The sequence below is a fragment of the Mirounga angustirostris genome, unplaced genomic scaffold (genome assembly GCF_029215605.1).
Source record: "Mirounga angustirostris isolate CCGP_5_RB_7025 unplaced genomic scaffold, mMirAng1.0.hap1 SCAF_13, whole genome shotgun sequence".
In the NCBI taxonomy this organism is placed as follows: domain Eukaryota; kingdom Metazoa; phylum Chordata; class Mammalia; order Carnivora; family Phocidae; genus Mirounga; species Mirounga angustirostris.
The window spans coordinates 106,083,942-106,103,187 of record NW_026991721.1 but is presented as its reverse complement, the minus strand read 5'-3'; the positions used below and the strand labels follow the sequence as shown (position 1 = coordinate 106,103,187).

The following is a 19,246-nucleotide window of genomic DNA, read 5'->3' as shown; positions in this document are numbered from 1 at the left end:
TGCCCAGATATGTGGCTAAGCATTATTTCTGGGAGTGTCTGTGGATGAGATTAACATTTGAAGTGGTAGACTCGGTAAAGCAGAGTGCCCTCCCTCATGTGAATGGGACTCATCCAGTCCTTTGAAAGCCGGAACGGAACACAAGGCCAAGTAAGAAAGTATTCTTTCCGTCTCTTGGACTGTCTTGGAGTTGTGACGTCAGGCTTCTCCGGCCTTTGTACTGAGACTCAGGGCTGTCACCGTCCCGCTGGCTCTCTTGCTGGCTCTCCTGGCAGCATGTCGGCTGCAGATCTCAGGGTCTCTCAGGCTCCATGATCACAGAAGCCAGCTTCCTATTGTCAGTCTGCCTGTCCGTCCATCTCTCTAGTTGGTTCTGTTTCTCTGGAGACTGCACTATCACATACGGCCAGCGGCTATTACATTGCACAGCAGAAATCTGTAGTATTTTCATCATCACAGGAAGTTCCACTGGGTGGCTGATGTACTGCGTGAAGGGCAATGTGTGCACACATGCATGGGAGGGAGAGCGAGTGTGCACAATCGGGGGAGGGTAATAGGATGTGACTGGCAGTGTTCCTTGAAAAATAAACTCCCTGCAGTGATTCTGTGAGCAGCATTCTAAAGCAGCTATAAGGAGGGAGACCTAATGAGAGTGGGCGTCATGAAGGGAGAGAGATAATGAGAGGCTTGGGGGCAGTTCCGAAGAAAAGGAAGGCAGAAAACAGTTGCACCAGTCAGAGTTCTCTAGAGAAGCAGAACCAATGAACCAATAGGCTACAAGTCTACTGGTTTTGTGTACACACACACACACACACACACACATACTGGTACATGTAGTTTTATAGTGTGTCTATAAAAAATAAGGACTTGGTTCACAAAATTATGGAGGTCCCAAGGTCTGTGGTTGGCAAGCTGGAGACCCAGGACAGCAGAGGGTATAAGTTCAAGTCTGAAAGCTGGCAGCCTGGAAACCTGGGAACAGCTGATTTTTCAGTTTGAGTCCAAAGGCAGGAAATGACTGTCTCAATGCAGCACTCAGGTAAGTTTTCTCTTACTCAGCAGTTTTGTCTTATCCAGGTCTTCAACTGATTGGGTGAGGCCCACCTTCATTAGGGAGGAAAACCTGCTTAGTCAGTTTGTCTATCCAAGTGTTAATCTCATCCGGAAACACCCTCATAGAAACACCCAGAATAACATTTGACCGAATGTCTGGGAGCCCTGTGGCCCAGTTAAGTTGATACAATAATCATCACAACATTCCAAATCTTTACTTCAGAATGTTGTTAATATGTGACCTAGGGCAGAAAAGAATATATAACCCCGAGTTAGAGTGGGGTACACAGATAATTATATACAGCTACCATCCCAAGAGTCATTCCTCACCTCACAAGGCATGCCTCTTAAGTCACTTGTAAAACTCTGATTTTAAAATTATGGATGTTTTTTCCTCCTCTTCTAGTAACTATAAATCATCCATCTTCCCAGGGGAACGATGTAATGTGAGGTAGTAGGATGAGCAGGGCTTCAGAATCAGACAGATGGGCTCCAGCGCTGCTCCAGCACTTTACTGGGGATATAGTTGAGGCAAGGAGCTTCTAGTCTTTGATTCTCATTTTTTCCTTCTATAAAATAGGGATAAACTGTACCTGTCTATAGTTGTGTTGCTGAGAAGGGTAAAAATAATACATACTTTAGCAATTAGTATATGCTAAATAAGTGAAATTTAGTATTTATTTTCTACTAAAAATTTAACATAAAAGCTAAGGAAATGCCTTAATTGCCACTAATCAAGAGGTTTATATGCATAATAAGGTGGTGGGGGGAAGAACAGGAGAAGCAGTCTCTAATAATTCCTAAGGCATAAGAGAACAGTTGAACACAAGAGCTATCCCTGTAATGTAGTTTATCTGGAGTGCCAGGATCAGGTGAGAGAAAGACACACTGGTTGAGACTTGAGCCAGCCTCTCTTACTGACTCCATAATGCTGGAAAGGAACATTTAAGGGGAAAGGCCAGGGAATATGTACAATACACAAAATGGTACACAGAGCAGATAACCAGCATGATCTATGCTAGACAGACAGACATGACTTAATGCTGTGCAAAGGATCACAGCATCTTCTCAAGCACACAATGAGACCAGGGTATATCTCCTGGTCTGTTTTTCAAGTCTACTGATGGGCTGGAGCGTCCATAATCTGTAACAGCAACGTGGGGTCTCTCCACAGCTGCCTCAGAGAACCACAGAATTGGTGGGGAGACTCAGTCCACACAGCCTACATACCCTTTGGAACTGCTCTAAATCCTCATCCATTTTGATATGTATTAAATCCCTCTGACAGAGGAAGTTAGATACTGTAGATGGAAAGATACATTTAGCTCCTACAATCGTAGACTCTTCTTGGTTTTTAAAAGTTCTCTCAAAGTTTAGGATTATTGGTGCTGACAAGGCTCTGTGATCCCCATAGGACAACATAAAGCAGAATTACTACCTTGGCCTCCAAGCCATTTAGTCAGGGAGAGAGAGGAGAGAACGTGGCTAGATGCTGAATACTCGTTTCACAACACTTCGTTCTGTATATGATTATGTATGTGTGTGTGTCTATACATACAATTTAATTTTAATTTTAAAATATATTTTTTATTGGGCATTAAAAATATCTCTGTTTTTCAATTCTTTAATGTGGCCATAATTACCAGTGGACTACAAAGTTCAAGTAATATCATTCTGATCCCCCCACCATAACTCTACTCTTTTTGGGTTTCCCATTGAGATGAATGGCTCTATATTCCCCAAGCCAGACACTTGGAAGTCTTCCTTCACCCGCCATATCTATTTTTTTTTTTTTAAGATTTTATTTTTATTTATTCATGAGAGAGAGAGAGAGGCAGAGGGAGGAGCAGGCTCCCGCTGAGCAGGGAGCCCGATGCAGGGCTCGATCCCAGGACCCTGAGATCATGACCTGAGCCGAAGGCAGACGCTCAACCGTCTGAGCCCCCCAGGCGCCCCCGCCATATCTATTTTAAAACCACTACCTTTTCTTCACCCCTACTGCCACTCTTTGAGGTAAATGTCTCATTGTTCTCACTTGAATTGCCTCCTCTCCGATCTTCCCTCTTCTGTAAACTTTTATTGAATATCTCCTGGGCTTCAAACCTGCTCAGGCATGGGGCATCTAAAGATAAAGGAGTCACAGGGTCCCCGCTCTTGCCGGCTTACAGGCTGGTGTGGAGAAAAAGAAGTAACAAATGAGCGTCTTAGTAGAGATATGAAGAATGTTATGGAGGCAGGTGGAAGGACAAAGCTCAGACTTGTTCTCAGGGGTGAGGAGGACAGAGCAGAGAGCGCAGAGAGGGGAGAGGATGGAGGAAGACATTCTGATGGTACTTGAGCTGTTAAAGAAAAATTAAAAGATGATTACCAAAGAAGGTGAGAAAAACATTTCCAAGAGAGAAAAACTGTAAGTGCAGAGGCATGGATGAAAGAGTTACCACAGCCCCTTGGGAGAAACACATGTTGAGGAGCAGAGATCGGGCAGATAAAGCTGAAGTGGAAAGGGGGGCTGGTTCATGCAAAGTTGCATACCATGCGAGGGGGCTTGGCTTTCATTCTAGAGGTAATGAGGAATATTTAGAAGGACTTTAAGTTGGGGTGGCATTACACCATGGATTTACATTTTAGAAAGATCATTCTACTAGGGAATATCAGCAGTAAATGACTAAGATGTGGCTCTTATTCTCATGGAGCTTACTATCTAAGGTTCACTGGCATGAATAAGGTAAATTTACAAAGTTGCAAACACTGGTTTTTGTTTTTTGGGTTCTTTTTTGGATAAGAAATAAATTGTTGTTGTTAAGCCACTGAAATGTGTCTTACAACAAATAGGATTATTTTAATTAATGCACGTGAATTTTAATCCCAGTAACTCAAGCACATTTCTTTTTTTTTTTTTAAAGATTTATTTATTTATTTGAGAGAGAGAGAGAGAGCATGAGAGGGGGAGAGTCAGAGGGAGAAGCAGACCCCCCTCTGAGCAGGGAGCCCGATGTGGGACTTGATCCCAAGACTCCAGGATCATGACCTGAGCTGAAGGCAGTCGCTTAACCAACTGAGCCACCCAGGCGCCCCTCAAGCACATTTCTTAATCTAAGTATTTAGCTGTTGATTCTTCAGTGTTTTCTGCATAAAAATGACATCATTTGTAACAAATGGGGCTTGTTTTCTCTCCTATTTTTTACATTATTTTTTCTTTTACTACAGAAGTAGCTAAGCCCTCCTGTACAATGTTTAATTAAGTCAACAATGGTTTGCATACTTTTTAATATGTAATTTCTTGGATTAAATCAATTATTGACGCTCACAGTTCACAGGTCACAAGTGAACCCAATGATATATGTATACAGTATTTTTTATTTCTGTGACAAATAATGTAAGTAAAACCACTTAGTAGAAACTTTCAAGTATCAAATTTATATATTTGCATTATGCATAGGTATTCATTTTGATGAAGCTGTTACAAGTTCAAGCCTGTCATGTTTACTCCATATAGAATGGCCAAGCAGAGAAGCTGAAATTTTCTATTTTCTTAACTTGGTTTGAGTACTTTTGTATATGTAGATTTTATTTAATCATGATAAAGTTAAGTGCTATCAACGAGAAAGGGTGCTGGAAGGTTTATGAAGGGGATAGGGGAACTCAATTCACAAGATAACTAAAGCCACTGAAATGGATAAAAATCAATCAAGGAAAATAAATAAAATTAGTAAAGAAGAGGGCCAAGAATGGAACACTGAGGATAACTAACCTTAAGGGATAGACCACTTAGTTGAAGAATAATTTGTTTATGACCAGACTTTGTTATTGGTCCCACATTTATTCATGAGAAAACCTCTCCACAAACAAAGAACAGAGAAGGACTTCCTCAACTTGATAAAGAACATCTATTAAAAAATCTACAGCTAACGTTATACTAAATGGCAGGAGACTGAATGCTTTTCCTCTAAGATGATGAAGATGGCAAATATGTCCACTTTTACTATTGCTATTCATCATAGCACTGGAAGTTCTTAGATCTTAGTTCTTAGATCTATGATATTAAAAGCACAAGCCATAAATCAGAAGAAAAATGCTAATTGAATGTTATCAAAATTGAAAACGTTTCCTCTGTGAAAGACCCTGTTAAGAGGAAAAAAAGACAATTTATAGCCTGGGAGAAAATGTTTGCAAATGAAATCTGATAAAAGATTAATAATCTGTAATATATAAAGAATTCTCAAAATCCATCAGTAAAAAAAACAATTCAATTAAAAAATGGGCAAAAGACAGGAAGAAATATTTCACGAAAGAAAATACAGAAATGAACACAGAAAGTAAGCAGTCAGTATGTTCAATATCATTAGTCATGGACATACAAAATTAAGACCACAATAAAATAGCACTACCTATCCATTAGAATGGCTAATAAAAAGATACTGATAACATCAAATGATTGAGAGGCCAGAGAGACGCTGTATCATTCACATCTTGTTAATATAAATTATTTGGAAGCCTCTTAAAAAGCTAACCATGACATGGTGACTCCATCTAGCCAGGGAACTCAGTGTGAAGTTCTGCCTTTTTCAAGACCCCAAACAATGAGCACTGCTGGCCTTAGAGCCTGTTTTTGCCACCCTGCCTGGCAAGAAAGCTAATTCATAGCCCTGCTTACTGCTGAGTGCAGCCCCCTGCCCCATCCCACCAGGAAACCTGACCAGCGCATCCAGGAATCTGAGCAACTTAGCAGAACTTGAGAGTAGCACCTAACCAGGGTCTCTGCCCATCTGCAGACCCAGCTGGTGACCCCATCTGGCCAGGGAGCTCAGTGTGTTTTGCCTGATTCATGTCCCTGACTACTAAGTCTAACTGGCTGTGGAGGCTATTACACAGCCCTTGCCCAGGCAGGGAAGCAAATCTGAAGCCCTGCTTGGCACTGAATATAGCCTCCAGCCCTGCCCAACGAGCAAACCTAACCAGAACACCTGGGAAGCTGTGTAGCCCAACCTACAGCGAAGCTTACAACAGCACCTGAGTAGAGAGCCAAGCCAGCACCTCTTTCCATCTGCAGAGCAGAGCTGGTGGTACTGTCTGAACAAGGAGTTTGGTGGGCAGCTCTGCTGGATTCAGGTCCCCAACCATCAAGCTACAGGGCCATGGAGCCAGTTTTACAATTCCAGTCAGGCAAGAAAGCAGATTTGTAGCCCTGCCTAGCTGTTGAGTATAGCACCCAGTCCTGCCTGAGTAGGAAGTTTAACCAGAGAATTCGTGCAGCCACAGAGCCCATCCCATAGCTTCACGTGGGCAGGAACCAACTGTTCTCAGCCAGAGGCACCTAGCCTGACCTCAGAGCTCAGGCAGCAGCCTTGCCCAAGTAGAGACCCTGATAGCAAGCCCCACCTGACCAAAGATGCTGCCTGCTGACCTGTCCAGAACCAAACAGTGAATTGACTGGTGAAAGACCATTTCTGGAGAAGAGAACCAATAAAGTGTGGAAAAGGAAACTGCTTACTCAAACGTGCAGACACCAACACAAAGAATCAAGGATTGTAAAGAATCAAGTAAACAATGACATCATCATAGGAGAATACTAAAGCTCCAATAACTGACCCTAAAGAAATGGGAGATCTATGAACTGTCTGCAAATAATTCAGATTATTCCTCTTAAAAAGTTCAGTGAAATACAAGAAAACACAAATAACTAAACAAAATTAGGAAAAAATGCATGAACAAAATGAGAAGTTCAACAAGAAATAGAAACAAAACAAAACAAAAAAGTAATCCTATAGTTGAAGAATCCAGGACTGACCTGAAGAATTCAATTGAGAACTTCAACAGCAGACTCCATCACGCAGAAGAATCAGTGAACTATGAAATAGGGCATGTGAAATTATCCAGTCAGAACAGCAAACAGAATTAAAAAGAGTAAAGAAAGCATATGGGACTCATAGACACCATCTAAAGAACAATATGTGCATTGTAAGAATCTCAGAAGGAGAAAAGAGTGGGAAAAAAGAGCCAGAAAGTATTTAAAAACAATAATGGCTGAAAACCTCCCAAACATGAGGAGGGAAATGGATATCAGAGTAATGACACCCAAAAGACCCCAAATAGGTTGAACCCAAAAAGGGCTACATAGAGACACTATAATTGTCAAAAGTCAAAGACAAAGAATTTTGAAAGCAGCAAAAGAGTGACACATCACATACAAGGGACCACCTCCCCTCCCATAAGACTATGGACAGATTTCTCAATAGCAACTTTTCAATCAGGAGAGAATGAGGTGATATATTCAAAGTACTGAAAGGGAAACAAAAACTGTCAACTAAGAATAGTATAGCTGGTGAAGTAGTCTTTCAGAAATGAATGAGAAGTAAAGACTTTCTCAAACAAAAGCTAAGGGAGTTCATCACCATTACATCTGCCTTACAAGCAATACTAAAGGTAGTTTTTCAAGGAGAAATAAAATATGCTAATTAACATCATAAAATACACGAATGTTTGCAGAACTAACTGATAATGGTAAATATACAGTCAAAATCAGATTCTCTAATATTGTAATCATATTCTCAAATATGTAATTCATTTACAACTCTAGTTTAAAAGTTAAAAAATAAACATTAAAAATAACCATAATAATTTGTTTTTGGATACATAATACAAAATATATGTAAAATGAGGGGTGCCTGTCTGGCTCAGTCAATGGAGTATGTGACTCTTGACCTCAGGGTTGTGAGTTTGAGCCCCACATTGGGTGCAGAGATTACTAAAAAATAAAATCTTTAAAACACTATATATATATATATATATATATATATAACTGAAACATTAATAACCTAAACTGTGAGTGAGGGGAGAGTAAAAATTTAAAGTTTATATACTAGTAAAACTAAGTTATCAACTTAAAATAGAATGTTATAAATATATTTTATGTTAACATCATGGTAGCCAAAAAGAAAACCCTGTAGTAGTCACATAAAAGTTTATGATAAGGGGCGCCTGGGTGGCTCAGTCGTTAAGCGTCTGCCTTCAGCTCAGGTCATGATCCCAGCGTCCTGGGATTGAGCCCCACATCGGGCTCCCTGCTCTGTGGGAAGCCTGCTTCTCCCTCTCCCACTCCCCCTGCTTGTGTTCCCTCTCTCGCTGTGTCTCTCTCTGTCAAATAAATAAATAAAAATGTAAAAAAAAAAAAAGATTATGATAAAAGAATGATAAAATATTGCTACAAAAAATCATCAAACCTCAAAGAAGCAAGAAAGTATCTACTAAACAGTCAGAACACAGTTAACAAAATGGCAATAGTAAGTCTTTACCTATTAATAATTTAAACATAAATGGATTAAATTCTCCAATCAAAAGACATAGGATGGCTGAATAGATAAAAATACAAGATCCAATGACATGCTGCCTACAAGAGACTCCCTGTAGCTTTAAAAACACATGTACACTGAGAGTGAAGGAATGGGAAAAAATATTTCATGCAAATGGTAACCAAAAGAAAGCAGAGATGCTATACTTATATCAGATAAAAGAGACTTTAAAAATAGTCAAAAGAGATAAAGAAAGTCCTAATATAATGATAATGGAGTCAGCCCATTAAGATTATGTAATTGTAAAATGTTTATGCACCCAATATCAGAGCACCTAAATATAGAAAGCAAATACTAACAGAAGTGACAGAAATAAATAGCAATAAAATAGTAACTGGAGACTAATATCCCACTCAACAATGGGATCAGAGAATCAGTAAGGAAACAGTGGATTTGAACAACATTATAAACCAAAAGGACCTACGTGGCATATACAGACACAGAACGTTTTGTAGGACAGGGCAAATGTTAGGCCACGATACAAGTTGTAGCAAGCAGAAGAAGACCGAAATCACACCAACTATATTTTCCAGCAACAATCATATGAAAGCAGAAATCAATAATGGGAAAATTTGCAAATATATGAAAAAAAATTTTTTTTAATATTTTATATATTTGAGAGAGAAAGAGCGAGAAGAGAGGGAAAGGGAGCATGGAGCCAGGGGAGGGGCAGAGGAAGGAGCAGACTCCCCCTGAGCAGGGAGTCCAGTGTGGGGCTGGATCCCAGGGCCCTGGGATCATGACCTGAGCTGAAGGCAGACACTTAACCAACTGAGCCAGCATTACCATGATATCAAATTCAGATAAGGCCACTACAAAAACAAGACAAAACAAAACAAAAAACCTACAAGCCAATATCCCTGATGATTATAGATGCAAAAAGTCTCAACAAAATTCTAGCAAACTGAATCCAACAGCACATTAAAAGGATAATACACCATGATCAATTAGGATTCATCCCTAGGAGGCAAGGGTGAATGAACATGCAAATCAATAAATGTAATTTACCATATTAATAAAAAGATAAAAATCATATGATCATCCCAACAGATGGAGAAAAAAACATTTCAAAAATCCAACATCCATTCATTATAAAAATTCTCAAATAACTGGGCATAGAAGGAAAGTGGGCATAGAATTCTCAAATAATAAAAGGCCATATATGACAAACCCACAACTTACATCAAATTCAATGGTGAAAGGTTGAAAGGTTTTCCTCTAATATCAGGACCAAGAGAAGGTTGTCCACTCTCACCACTATTCAACATAGTACTGGAAGTTCTAGCCAGAGCAATGAGGCAAGAAAAACAAATAAATGGAATCAGAACTGTTAAGGAAAAAAGTAAAATTGTCTTTGTTTGCAAATAATGTTTTATATACAGAAAATCCTAAAGACTGCACCAAAAAAAAAAAAGTAACAACTAATAAATGAATTCAGTAAAGCTGTAGGATACAAAATCAACATACAAAAATCAGTAGTATTTCTATATACTAACAAATTAAAATTTAAAATAAAACAATCTCATTTACAATAGCATCAAAAATAATAACATACTTCGGAATAAATTTAACCAAGTAGGTCAAAGACTTATAAACTGAAAACTATAAAACACTGATGAAAGAAATTGGAGAAGACATGAATAAATGGAAATATACCCTGTGTTCATGGATTGGAAGAATTAGTATTATTAAAATGTCCATATTACCTAAATCCCTCTGTGAATTGAATGCAATTGCTATCAAGATACTTAAGGCATTTTTCATAAAAATAGAAAAAATAATCTTAAAATTCATATAGAACCATCTACACAGCCAAAGTAATCCTCCAATAGCCAAAGTAATCCTGAGAAAGAACAGCAAAGCTAGATACGTCACACTTACTGATTTTTTAAAAAGATTGTATTTACTTATTTGAGAGACAGCACGCACGAGAGAGCACAAGCAGGTGGTGGGGGGGGAGCGGGAAGAAGAGGGGGAGAGGGAGAAGCAGACTCCCTGCTGAGCAGGGAGTCTGATGTGGGGCCCGATCCCAGGACTCCAGGATCATGACCTGAGCTGAAGGCAGGTGTTTAACTGACTGAGCCTGCCATGCGCCCCCACACTTCCTGATTTTAAATTATATTACAAAGCTATAGTAATCAAAACAGTATGGCACTGGCATAAAAACAAGCACATTGACTAATGGAAAAGAACTGAGAGCCTAGAAGTAAATTCACACATAAATGGTCAACTCTCATTTGACAAGCAGGCCATGAATACTCAATGGTGAAAAGATAGTTTTTTCAATAAATGGTGTTGGGAAAATAAGATATTTACATGCAAAAGAATGGAACTAGACCCATCTCTCACACCACTCACAACAATTAAGTCAGTTAAAGACTTAAATGTGAGACCAGGAACCATAAAACTCCTGGAAGAAAAGTAGGGAATAAGCTCCTTGACACTGGTAATAGCAATGATTTTCTTTTTTTTTTTTTTTTTTTGGATATGACACATAAGGCAAAAGCAACAAAACAAAAAATAAACAAGTGGGACTACATCAACGACAAACTTCTGCACTGTAGAATAAGTGATCAACCAAATGGAAGAGCAGCCTACAGACTGGGAGAAAATATTCTCAACCTGCACATCTGATAAGGTGTTAATATCCAAAATATATAAGGAACTTCTAGAACTCAATAGCAAAAAAACCTCCAAATAATCTAATTAAGAATGGGCAATGCACATGAACAGACATTTTCCCAAAGCTATTCAAATGCCTAACAGGTACATGAAGTGGTGCTCAGTGCCACTAATCATCAGGAAAAGGCTAATCAAAACCCCGAGATACAAACTCACACTTGTCAGTATGGTTTTTGTCAAAGAGATGAGACAGCAAGTGCTGTTGGGGGATGTGAAGAAAAGGGAACCTTGTATACTTTTGGTGTGAATGAAAACTGGTGCAACCAATATAGAAAATAGTATGGAGGTTCCTCAAAATTTTAAAATGAAACTACAATATGATCTTACCAATTCAACTTCTAGGTATGAATTAAAAGGAAACAATCACTTGTCCTGAAGAGGTATCTATCTGCCATATTCACAGCAGCATATTCACGATAGCCAAGATAAGGAAACGACTTAAGTGTCTGTAGATTGATAAATGGATGAAGAAAATGTGAAATACACACACACACACACGGAGCATTAGCCATAAAAAAGAAGGAATCCTGCCATTTGCCACAGCACAGATGGACCCTGAGGGCATTATGCTAAATGAAATAATAAAGACAAATACTGTAGAATGTCACTTATATGTGGAATCTTGAAGAAAAAAAAATCCCATGGAAACAGAGAACATGTTGTTTGCCAGAGGGGCTGGGGGCTGGGGGAACTGAGTGAAGGAGATGAAAATGTACACATTTCCAGTTCTAAGAGTTAAGTTCTGGAGCTGTAATGTACAGCATGATGACTGCAGGTAACAATGCTGCCTTCTATATTTGGATGTTGCCGAGAGTAAATCTTAAAAGCTATCAGAAGAAAAAATTCTGCAAGGTGATGGATGTTAACTAAACTTATTGTGGTATTCATTCCATAATATTTACAAATATCAAATCATTATGTTGTACACCTAAAATTAACATAATGTTATATGTCAATCATATCTCAATTAAAATGGGGGGACTAAACACCAATTATATTACCCAATAATCACTGATGTGAGCACATTTATCCTAGAGAAATACAAATCTGTATATGGTTTTCCATAGCATCTACAGTTGTGTGGTCAAAAACTGTAAACATCCAAAATGTTGCTTAGTATATGGATGAGTGAATATACAAACTGTCGTCCCTCCATACCATGGAATACTACTCACCATTAAAACGGAACAAACCACTGATGTACATCACAACTTAGATGAATTTCAAGAGCATTGGATAGTGAAAAAAGGCAATCTCAAAAGGCCACATACTGTATGTTTCCACTTCTAGAACATTCTTGAAATGGCAACATGATAGAGACGGACACAGATTAGTGGTTTCTAGGGACTGAGGAATGTGGTGGGAGGTAGAGGGGCAGGAATGCATAAGGGAGACTTTTGCAGTGATCTGTTAATAAATTGTGACTTGATTAGTTACAGGGATCTATACATGTGATAAAATGACATAGGACTGTCCCCACAGAGGGCACCAATGCCAAGTTCCTGATTTTGATTTTGGGCAATAATTAATGTAAGATGTAGCCTTGGGTGAAGGGCACGTGGGACCACTTTATACTATTTTTGTAACTTCCTGTATGTATGTGATTATTTCAAAATAAAAATTAAAGACCATGAAATATAAATTCAATTTACAAACTGTTTTGATATCCCAGTTTTGTTCTTGTTCAAAACACTTAAAAAATGCAAAGGAAATGTTTTCTTTTTTAGTGTAAGTAGTTCCTCAGTTGTTTTTTTTTTAAAGATTTATTTATTTATTTATTTATTTGGGGGAGAGAGAGAGAGAGAGCACAAGTGGGAGGGCAGCCATATATAGAGAAACCCAAGCAGACTCCACACCCAGTGTGGAGCCCAACCCCATGACCCAGAGATCACAACCTGAGCCGAGATCACGACCTGAGCCGAAATCAAGTCCGATGCTCAACCAACTGAGCCATCCAGGTGCCCTGTTCCTCAGTTTTTAAAAAAGAAGTTGAATGTAAAGCAAAAAAGCTAAAAGGTACTCAAACCTGAGACTTTCAAAAGGATAAAAACTGTATTTCTGCATAGTGACATAAGTCTTGAGGAAATAAATTTGAGAAACTTCAACCACAAACACGTTTTAATTAACTTTATTATCATTAAAAATATGTATTGAATTTGGATCTTGTGTTGGATTAAGTCACTTTTGAGGCTCACTGTTCATTGAACCCAATGATGGAGGTATAAAGTAATTCTTATTTCTAGAAATAGTAACAAAAAGCAAACTTTTCTAGAAATTTTTAAGTGTCGGAGCACCTGGGTTGCTCAGTTTGCATCTGCCTTCAGTTCAGGTCATGATCCCTGGGTCCTGGGATTGAGCCCGGAGTTGGGCGCCCCACTCAGCAGGGAGCCTGCTTCTCCCTCTTCCCTGGCTTTGTGTGCACTCGCTCTCTCTCTCGCGCGCGCGCGCGCGCTCTTTCAAATAAAAAAGTAAAATCTTTAAAAAAAAAAAGAAATGTTTAAGTATCCCCAAATAAGTATTCTCAAATATATTGGAGTCATATATAGGTATTCACTTTTATGAAGCTGTTAAAAGATAAAGCCTGCCATGTATTTCATTCTGTATATTCTATGCAGAATGAAAAATTCAAGAAGCTGAAATCTTCATTTCTTAAATTTGGTTGGAGTAAATCTGTACTCACAGTAGTAGTGTATTTTGCAAATATCAAAGAACTCAGGATTTGGAGCTGAAAGAATAGGGTCCTAAATGACCTGTCACTATACTGTGACCCCTATGGAGGCTCTCTTGAGGCTTTAGCTTCCTTGTGTGCAAAGTGGACACACCAATACACCATAGTGTTGTGATGCTTAAATTACATCATAAATACTAAATTAATATTGTCAGGTGGTATATCAATATTAATGGTTAAACTCAGTAGTAACATGTACTTAGTAATGTTATTAATTGTTAAAACAATTCTTAAATCTTGGTAAAAGATCTGTAAAGCAATTTTTTTCTTCACATATTATGCAAAATCAGTATAATATTTCATTAATTTTAAGACACATTTTTTCACACTAAACGTGTCTGAAATTGACAGGTATCTCGTAATTGCTTTTGGCCGGGTAGTGACATGACATATTGTCCCTACATGCATCACACTGCGTATCAAAACGTGAAGAATGAGTATCCGTATCTTAAAAGATAGCCCTGGAGATAATAATGGATACTCATTTAAGAAATGAAGCATCACTAATGCTCTTGATAACAGAGAACGATACTACGTGGAAAAACACGGACATCAAGATTCTGAGTTGACAGTGAATTCGAAGCATTGGACTCTGAACGTGAAAAAGTTTTAAGAGCATCTCAGCTAATTTTGCTTATGTTTTTCTTCTTATGTGTGTACAGGGGTGATACACAAAATTTTTAAAAGGGCTTTCCTTAAGTACGAAAAATACCAAGCAATAAGGAGTTGTGTCGTAGTTAAAAATGGCATTGTTTTATTTCTTCGAAGCACATAAGACAGTGGTGTATTTTGTAAGACTGCACCTCAGCGTCAGCAAAACTCCTTTGTGCTCAAAATGTTGCATCAGTTTTTAAAACTATTGTCTTGTTCTTCCTTTTAATGTCTTCCATTAAAATCTGATTTAAGTAATTGAATCAATAAAAGTTCAACCATCAAGTCAGACAAGATTGATACGAAGTAATGACAGAAAACGCATGCGCCACTTGACAGGAGTGGAATATTCAACCAAGGCTGTGCCGTGACCGTTCTGGGCTTTGATTCCATCAGGCTTCCCAGTGATCTGAGTTTGGTCCCTGGAATTTCAAATTAGAGCATGACTTCTGGCCTGTTCTAATTAATATTGGTCACAGACTGCCAACTGTACGCCAGGGATGGAGTTAGGGAAGCGTGGAGGAAAGAGGCAGACGTGATCCTTGCTTTCCTGGTGGTCCTATCTAGTGAGGAAGACTGAAAAATTAGACATTGTTCTAAATACTGTGAAGAAACAGCTGGGAAAGGGAACAGAAATGAACAATGGGGGATATTCAACTTCAGGGAGTAACAGTGGTAACATTTGCATAGGGCTTCCTCTGTACTGTGGGCTCCATGTACTCTTGAATCTTCAAAAGAAGTGTGTAAAAAAGATACTGCTCCTGTCCGCACTTCATAGGAAGGGGAACTGGGGCTTTGAGACGTTACACAATTTGCTCAAGGTTATATGGCAGGTAAGCAGGGACCTGGACCAGGATGGTGTGGCTCCCGAGCTTTTGCTCTCATTCACCACAGTATCAAGGAGCGTCTTTCTTTCTTTCTTTTTTTTTTTTTTTTAAGATTATTTATTTATTTATTAGAGAGTGAGCTGGAGAGAAACAGCATGAGAGGGGAGAGGGTCAGAGGGAGAAGCAGGCTCCCCGCTGAGCCGGGAGCCCGATGTGGGACTCGATCCCAGGACCCTGGGATCATGACCTGAGCTGAAGGCAGTTGCTTAACCAACTGAGCCACCCAGGCGCCCAAGGAGCGTCTTTCTGAGCAGGTGTCATTTAAGTGGACACCTGAATGACAAGGTAAGAAGTTGGCGGGAGAACCCATGTAGAAAGCCCTAAAGTGGGAAGGAGTTCTTCATTTTGAGGACATGAAGGAAGGCCAGCATCACTGGAATTCAGTTGATGAGAGAAGAAGTGGGGGAGGTAGGGGTCCTGGCAGGTGCCACGTCTTGCGGGACCCGACAGACCACAGGAGCTGGAATTCCATTCTAAGTGCAGCTGGAACCACAGACGACTGCACTGGGCAGTGACATGATCTGATTTATTTTTTTAAAATATCCTCCTGGCTGATGTGTGAAGAATTAATTAAAAAGAGGTAAGAGAAATAGAGTCCAAGTTATTCATTTATTCAGTAAATATTAGAAACTTTGCAGAGTAGCTATTACTTTGGCAAGCAGCACTACTCTAGATACTGGGCATATAGCCACTAACAATGGAGACGGGGTCCTCCACTCTGCAGTACACTCTAGAGTACTGTGCACACATGCGAGCACCCACCCACCCACCCACACAACTACCCCCTCTCCTGCACCAACACGTTCTCCCACTCCACTGGACCGATTCCATCAGTGGACACATTTTAGTATCTCCCACCCTTAGACATCAAACAAAAACCTGTCCTTTGAACTTTCATTACCCTCTAGTGACCAGCCCCTTTTTCCACTCCCCGACCCAGGAAGTCTGTAGTAGCTTTCCGTGCAGTCGCCATCTGAGCACACTACCGTCCAGTCCTCTCTTACCCTACGACCCTGCAAGCTGCTGAGTCGGTATCACCACGCTGTGCTCTCGCCTGGCAGTCAAATGCTAACTTCTCTCTCCAGTTCGAGTTAACCTCTCAGGAGTACTCATGTTGCTAACTAGTCCCCCCCTCTTGAAACACGCAGCTCTAGTTTCTGTGGCACAACACTCTTCAGGATCCCTATCCTGCCAGCCTCTCCTACCCGGCCTACTCAGGAGCCCATATAGTGCAGTGACTGAGGGCACGGACTCGGAGCCCTGGCTCTGAAGACTTCAAAAGTGCTCACGGCGGGGAGGACTCAGGAAAACACCGTTGCCCTTTCTCCTGCAGGCTAGGAAATGAGTCACCCTTGCAGGTGAGACAGGATCGTGGTTTAGACCAGAGTGTGAACAGTGGAGATAGAGAAATGTAGATGGATTTTAGCTCTAGTTTAGGAGCAGAACCAACAGAATGGAGAATAGGACATACAGATTGAGGGACAAGAGGTAAAAAGGCTTCTTTCTTGGGTAACTGGTAGAATTAAAGAAATATTTATTAAAGTCTTGACAAGTTAAGCTTTGCAATGGAATAAAGTTTAAGTTGTGACCCAAAAAAAGGTTAATGAACATTATCTCTCCCCCCCCCCCCCCCCACAAATCAATAAAACTTAGAGGATTTCATCTGGTGCTTTTCCACTGAAATTGAAACCTGGGAGAGGTTATGTGATTTACCCAAAGTCACACAGATAGCTGGTGGTGGAACTGGAAAAAGAAGACAGATTGCTCAGAATTCACTAAGAAGCGATAGATCAGGAGCTGGCAAGATGACTCTCACTCACAAGCTTGCTGGACGTCTAACACTTCAGTCCTCTTTTTCCCCTGACCAATGCAATAAAAAATATCATAATAAAATGTTTGGGCTTACTGAATATAGTTAGGCACACTTTATATTTCCTTAAGGAAAAAAACTGAGGGAAGTAAAGGTAGACAGAATATAAATACCAATGTTAGCTTATAAAAGGAGTAAAATCTATTGTAAAAGTTCATCAAAACATTTGTATACTCTTTGTAAAAGGTAAGGTATGCATTAAATTCCCTCTCGAGTAGTTTACATTCTAATTTGCAAGGTAACACACATACAAATAATTCGGGATAACAGATGATAAGGCAGTATGAGAATAGTTGCCAAATGAATTAAATAGAGAATATTAAAAAACATACTCTGGGGTTGTCCTTAAGAAAAGGTCAGGTTTGCCCTAAGCCTTAAAGGACAAGTAAGAATTTACAAAGTAGACAAGGAAGGGGATTCCATTAAACAAACCTAAAAAGAATGTCCACTAGTACCAGGGATGGAAGGGAGTGGGGAGAGTGAGCTTTTTTAGACTTCTTGTACAGAGACATTCTCTTAGGTATGACATTTGAGCCGAGACCTGAATGACACAGAGGAACAAGAAATGTGATGACTGGAGGAGAGAATATTCTAGGCAGAGGGAACAAGGATGAATGGCCACCACATCATCTGTCTACGAGGCTCCACACAGAATACCCAGAGCTTACTTCAATGCTACAAGAATGAACTATGCCTAACCCTGCGTTGAAGTAATTCCACAAATTTCTCTCTTATCTCGGATTCTCCATCAGTAACAATAACTACTAACTGCACAGAACATGTGACAATGTACCTGGAAGCGTTTTGGAAACAGAAAATGGAGTGAAATTAGAAAAATCAGTTCAAAAAGGCAGGAATGGCGAAGTTATCATACGATGCTCAGATACATAAAGTTAAAAGTGGGGAACGGAGTTGGGGTCATCGGTGATACGAGTATCAGTAGATGCTTATACTTTACGTGCCTTCCCATTTTCACTTGCTGCGGGTTTTGGTACATGTTCTCTTGGCCTTGCCAGATTGTAAGCTCTCTGCAGGTGGCAAGCAGATCTTACGCAGGGCGCCTGACACAGGCTTTTGGGAAGTATTCCCCAAGTTGATCTATCCAGACACTAATTTGTGTTACGTGTGCGTTGTGTGTTCAAAATCCCACCTACCTGCAAAGGACTGGAAGGGGATCGCGGTATGAGGAAGTTAAGGGAAAGAAGCATCGACGAAAACAGACTAGAAGCCATGGCAAAGAGGGTGGAAATAACCCTCAGGTCGCTGTGTGACTTACTCCTGCTGGCCCTCGGCCGCCGGAGGACGGATGGCATTTCCTCTCCCGCAAAGTTGGGCACTGCCATGGCTCTGCAGAGGCCAGTACCCGCAGGGGCTCTGGTCACGAGGGCTTCCCCAGAAGAGCCCCCCAGGGCCCCCAGGGTCCCCCCGAGGCATCCGGACGGCCCTCGGTCAGGCCTGGGAAGACAACCGAGCCCCCGGGGAAGGCCGCGGAGCCAAGTGCGCTCCGCCGCGTCCCGGGCCGCCGCACGGCCGCAGCGAGGGGTCCCGGGGCCGGCGCGGGGCACGGCTCCGGGGGCCCCGAGCGCCGAGCTCCCCGCCCCCGCACACGGACGATCGGGCGGCGGCCGAAGCCCCGGGGGCCCCCTCGTCCGCGGGCCCCCCAGCGCCAGGCGCCGCCATCCCACTCCTCCCTCAGACCCCAGAGCTCACCCACCTGCAACTGCAGTCTCCGAAGTCTCCACCCTGGCCTCGCTGCTCCGCAGGCCTGACTGCGATTGGCCTGGACCGCTGTCCCGTTAGCGCTTCTCCGAGCGTGACTGGCGTAAGTACGGGGCTCTCGGCCTTGGTCCCGCCCCCTGCCCCGAGGCCCCGCCCCGCGTGACGTCACGAGCTGTCGCAGAGCGCGAGCGCAGAGGCGGGCCCCCGTCTCCGCCCCCAGCCGAAGTCTCGCAGAGCCGGCGGCCGGGCCCGGGAGGCGAGCGCCCCGGCGGGCGGGGCGTCGTGCGCGCCGCCGCCCGCCCCGCCC

At 41.2% G+C, this 19,246-nt stretch overlaps 1 protein-coding gene across 11 annotated transcripts in view; it reads right to left on the bottom strand.

The window, feature by feature from the left end:
* KBTBD3 (kelch repeat and BTB domain containing 3) overlaps nucleotides 1–19,088 on the bottom strand; it is a 29,637-nt gene extending 10,549 nt beyond the window's left edge. For 2 of the 11 annotated variants that reach the window (XM_045895141.3, XM_054512331.2), the window contains exons 1-2: nucleotides 18,375–18,640; nucleotides 9,585–9,683 (exon numbers count right to left, since the gene is read on the bottom strand). Coding sequence is in view for 3 of the 11 variants with exons in the window: in XM_054512331.2 (XP_054368306.2) it covers nucleotides 9,585–9,670 (86 nt within the window). In the remaining 8 variants the exon portion in view is untranslated. The other 9 variants (XM_054512332.2, XM_045895144.3, XM_054512328.2 and 6 more) reach the window with 9 other exon arrangements.
* Nucleotides 19,089–19,246: the final 158 nt, after the last annotated feature.